Raw genomic sequence first — 5,422 nt, 5'->3', positions numbered from 1 at the left:
CCAACCCCAACCCCAACCCAACCCCAACCCCAACCCCAACCCCAACCCCAACCCCAACCCCAACCCCAACCCCAACCCCAAGTCTGATCAACAATCATATGATATTATATTCATTTTGCAATAAAGATTCAATACCGTTCTCAATCAAAGCTCTAATTATCCCCATATCATGGAAGCTAGCATCATTCAACAATTTCGATGATCACTTATCTTCAGGATATATAAGTGTGGCTATTACGTGTGGGTGGTTATAATACCATATCTTATGACAACAGTCACTATCGGCTATTGGAAGATACGAGGACTTGCGCAAGTCAGCAGGCTTCTCCTCTCCGAAACTGGCATCCCCTTCCAGGAGGTATAATATGAGTTCGCCACCAAGGACCAGTGGTTCGAACAAGACAAGAAAAATCTAGGCTTCGACTTCCCCAACATCCCCTACCTCATCGATGGAGAATTCAAACTCACCTAATCCGCAGCCATCGCCAAGTACATCGTCAACAGATCCGGCCGCACCGACCTGCTTGGAAAGAATTTGCAGGATGAGGGGCATGTTGAAAACTTGTTGGGAGTGATCAGCGACTTCTTCAATGAGCTTCGCAAACTCTTCGGAAACGCCCAGTGGGAGCACGCCAGGAACTAGACATTCCCCAAGATCAAGCCTAAGATCGATTACATCAAGCAATTTGTTGGGGACCGCGAATTCGCTCTTGGCTATTTGACTATCGTCGATTTCTACCTGGCAGAGTACCTGTACTACTTCGAGGCTATTTTCCCATCCGAGCACAGGCATTATCTTTTCTGGTGGCGGATCAGGCGCAACTTCGAGGAACTGCCAAGCATTTAGGCCTACTATAAGCGCCCTGATGCAGTTATCGAGCCCTTCTTGCCTCGCTTCCTCGCGTCCAGCCCAAATTCCATCATGTTAAGCTGGCATACTGGAAAATCAGAGGCTTGGCTCAAGTGCCAAGACTGTTGCTATCTTACGCAGGAGTCCAGTTCGAAGACTACCACTACGAGAACCCTGACCACTGGTTCAAGGAGGACAAGCTGCACCTTGGTCTCGACTTCCCCAACCTGCCATACCTCGTCGACGGCGAATACAACATCACTGAGTCTGGCGCCATCCAACGCTACATCATCGACCGTTGGGGACCCGCTGAGCTGCTCGGGAAGGACGCCAAGGAAAAAGCCAAGCTGGAAAGCTTCCTCTCCATCTTTACCGAAATCGCCGGTGCTGCCAAGGGCCTCTTCTTCAACAAGGAATGGGAAACCGCTAAGACTGCAGTCATCGAAAAGTATCGCCCCAAGTTGGAACAACTGGACAAGTTTGTGGGCGAAAACAAGTTCGTTCTCGGCTACCTCACTCTTGCCGACTTCGTCGTTGCCGAGGATTCCCACTACATCGAGCGCCTTTTCCCCGAAGACTTCAAGGCCTTCTCCTTCCTGGGCAGGATCCGTGCAGAGTTCAACGATCTTCCCCAGATAAAGAAGTACTACGAACAGCCAAAAGCCTTCAAGGGCAGGTTCTTCCCCGAGTACGCCGCCGTCACCATCGAGCAATGATCATCCATATGTTATAGATTGCACTCTTATAGGATAAATCAGGTAAAGAAGATAAGGGGCAGGAAGTATTCCTTCTCCTTTGCGGAGAGATTGAGATTTTACTCTTAAAGAAATCGTAGTGGCAGTTCCACCACATGGCCTACGATTTCCTCCTTGCGTTTTTCATAGTTTTCCAGTCTGCTCTTCTGGTAGACTTCCTCTATTTGGCCGAAGTTGCGCATGGTGTCGTCGGGGTAGCAGCCGAAGACTTCTCTGTAGATGAGCGTATTGGTCTTCGCTCGCAGCTGGCACATCCTCCATAGCTCCTCGTTGAGGGGATTGGCGGAAAGTCCCCCGTGTTGCCGAAATGTTCCTCATAGAGGCGGATCCTGAAGTCCTGGATGCCAGGCGATACTTCCCAGCCGAAGGGTGAAGCTACTGGCTGCTGCTCCCGAATATACAGGGCATTTCTGAATCACGCTAGCCTAAAAGACTGCGTCATTGATGTTTGCGCTTCCGATAATCATGCGCATGTCGTCGACTATCATCAATTTGGAGTGGATGTAGAGGATCTCAGTGAGTGGTAGTTTCTCATGGGTGGAGCCATGCTGGCGGAGACTGAAAAATTGCAAATACTGTTCAAGAGGCTTGACGTGTGCCAATCTGCGAAAAAGCGATTTGCTTGATCGGCATATAGTCCAGTACTCCCAGTAGAGCTGGATTCGCATCACTGCTGACTTCTCCTCCCTGACGTCGCCCTAAAAGCCAGGAAGTAAGGGGATGAAGATGACAACTTTGAATGGTTTTTTCAAGGCATGTGCTTTGCTGATCCTCTATGCCAGTCTTTCGACGATCAGGTTTTCCTTACAGATGAAAAACTGATTCTCGATGTAAATGAAGTGTTCTGCGGTTTCGATGAGATGGAGGTAGGCCTCGTAGATGCTTTGTTCTTTTTGCATGAGTCCCTGGCTCCAGGTTGCAGCGCTGCGTAGAAACTGGTGGGAATAGCGGCCTAATTTGGGCGATTGGTACCCTCTCTGGTGTCTTCGGCCTCGTTGGCGACCAAAAGGAAGCGGTTCTCTTCTTTGGATTACGTAATCAGCTCGATTAGCTTGCGCGGCATGGCCTTGATGTTCTCCTTGATGACGTGCATGCGGGGGATCTGCAGAGAACCCACCCTCAGCACGTTCTCGTTCAGGTACTTCTCATAGTATTCCTCTTCGATGAGATTGTCGACCAACTATGACTCGATATCGGCTGTATCTTTGCGCTTGTCCATCATCGGCAGCACCTTGTTGTCGCGGGTGTCTTCGCCACTGCTGCCTGAATGGAAATGGTAGGTCTGCCTCCCTGAGATGGTCAGCAACTCTTGGTCGTCCATGTCCATTTGACTTGTTACGAAATTCCAGTAGCCAGTGAAGTGCCTTGCAAGATCATGCACGGATGCACCTCTGAGTTGTATGGCGACATCGTGCCAAGGCATGCGTGGCTGTGTGCGTGGATCGAGACTGCACATCATGAAGTTGCGTGGAAAGTAGATGTCAGTAATGCGCAGATTGCAGAAATCGGCGCCGCTCCACAAGTTGTGGTCGTTGGTCAGGAAGTGGTCGGATGTATCCCACCGTCCATAGCAGATATCAAGGCCGCCGATGAAGGCAATGCGCTGGTCGATCAGTACCAGCTTCTCGTGGTGGCTCCAGAAGAAGGGAATGACGAGTAGTTTGGGTGGCGAATCACCTTGATGTTGCGGTGCAGGCGAGACAGTATTCTCTGCGTATTCGCTGTCGTTGTTGATGGCCACTTTGGGCTCCTGGTAGAGGATAATGTAGATTGACACTCCTCTCCCCGCGCCTCCTCCAGACTTTGTCCAGTCTGAACTCAGTGACTTCACTGGCCTCCCTCCCCTCTCCCTAGCCTTCCCTCCTGACAAGTTGAAGTAGGGCGTGATCATCCAGTCTGTGATGTATACGTACTTCTTCGCGTTTTTGAGCTACAGGTAAACATCTCGAAAATACCCCTCTCCGTCCGCGTAAAAGACGGTGGAGCAGTTATTGCGAACGGGGGAGAAGCTTCCGAAGGGATGTTCCTTGGTGAGGGGGAATTCTCGAGTGCTTCTCGCATGGCGGTGACAAAGAGCACAAAAGTTGAAACATCTGGGGCAACTAATGCGAGTTCCCTCTGCGCGACTTGAGAGTGATCCCAATTCATCCTCGGTTTCCTGCTTGCCGATGAACATCTTGAACCTGTTGCAGTAGATAAGCATATCCCTCACTTCGAAACTCCTCCTCACCTTACTGTAGAAAACGCCGTTGTCGTCACAGTAAAGAAGCGTGAGCGCCAGGTGCGTGCGCACGGGCAAAGGCAATGCCTGAGGGACTTGCAGTACGATTTTTAGTTGTATCGGCCTCCTGAAAGTTTCCTTAGCTGGAATTCTCCGAAAATGACGCCGTGTCCTTCTTGAGGGAAGAGTTACCGAACCTTTCGGGGAGGATATCGAGGAAGGCCTGCACTTCTGGGTCGTAGAAGGCAGTGTTGACAACTTTTTTGAGGAAGAAGATGAGGAACTCTGACAGCTTGTCAATGGTGTCGATGCTGATCTCATGCTCCTTCTGTAGGGGAAAGTGGGGGATATCTTTATCGTAGCGCTTGATCATCGCTTTCTCGAAGGAGAGCAGTTCGGGAAAGGTTCGTCTCAATCTGGATTGATTGTGCATTACTTCCACTTTTCGTCTTCGTAGTTCATGCGAAATACAAACACGAATTGCGCTAGTGCCTTTTCGTGGCGCTTCCAGAAGGAGTTGGTGAGGGAGGTTCCCGAGTGCTTGGCAAGGAGCGATTGGAGGGTGGTCCACTCTTCGAACTCGATGGAGAAGGTATTTTCATGGGGGGGACTATCTTTCTGCATCAATCAATTATAAAGTGGCTATTTGCCCCTCTCCCCCTTGCAAAAGGCAATCATACCCCCAAGGCCATCGTTTTTTGGAGGAAAGATGGACTAACGATAATTCAAATGTAATGTTATGATAGGTAAAATGTAGATTTTCCCTGTAATATACCAATTTTTTTATTCATATCTACCGGCAAAAAAAGAAAATAAAGCCTATTGTTGATCTCCGTACCCCTCAACCGATAATACCCACTTCCATTAACTTCCAATCACTTCTTTTTTCTTATTTTTTCCCTTTAGCTTCCTGGCATGTAGATCTATTTCATTTTTCGTTGTTTTTCTTTTCCTATTTTTTTTAATACTTTGACTGTAAGTGGAGGATATATTAACGGGCTATTTCTCATCGGGAAAATAATTATCTAGTGTTATACTAAGAGAGAAACGCGCATGCCAATCAGAGAAAAGGTGAAATCAGAAATAAAAAATGCAGTAGACCGCTTCAACCGCCCCCCAGCACCGCACGCCCGAACCCCTCCCATCCATAAAAAGTAACTTTCCTCTAAAAAAGATCCATGAAGAAGAAAAGAATGCGCCAAAGAGAGAATTTCTACCAGAAGAGAGCCAGGGAAAGCGGGGAAACGACTCACGTCCTCAATTTCTATAATGTGCAACTATTATAACCCAGATGATGGCCATCAATTAGCGCGCCATTCGCGACCCGCATCATGATGAGTCTTTCATCAAGACCTACTTCTATCACAAAAATCTCAAGCGCATCGAAGCCACAGACCACTACCTCATCATCCACCTTGGTGACCACCACCCCAATAGTGCCTCTGTGTATCCCATCTGTAACCCAGCCCTGAAGTCATCGCTCGCTACAAATAGGACCCTGATTCACGTTTCCAGGTCCTTGCCAGCTACCTTCAAGATATCGAGAGGAGGGTATCGTTCAGCCGGCCTGAATCAGCTCGTAGTGCAAATATGAAT

General features: G+C 48.8%; 1 protein-coding gene across 1 annotated transcript; it reads left to right on the top strand.

The window, feature by feature from the left end:
• Positions 1-866: 866 nt before the first annotated feature.
• Positions 867-1,566, top strand: LOC116268063 (uncharacterized). The gene is made up of 2 exons (XM_031649887.1): positions 867-871; positions 951-1,566. Exons 1-2 carry the CDS (start codon positions 867-869, stop codon positions 1,564-1,566), a joined length of 621 nt encoding a protein of 206 aa, XP_031505747.1.
• Positions 1,567-5,422: the final 3,856 nt, after the last annotated feature.

The sequence above is a fragment of the Nymphaea colorata genome, unplaced genomic scaffold (assembly GCF_008831285.2).
Source record: "Nymphaea colorata isolate Beijing-Zhang1983 unplaced genomic scaffold, ASM883128v2 scaffold0086, whole genome shotgun sequence".
Classification (NCBI taxonomy): Eukaryota; Viridiplantae; Streptophyta; class Magnoliopsida; order Nymphaeales; family Nymphaeaceae; genus Nymphaea; species Nymphaea colorata.
This window is presented reverse-complemented; position numbering and strand designations above follow the sequence as displayed.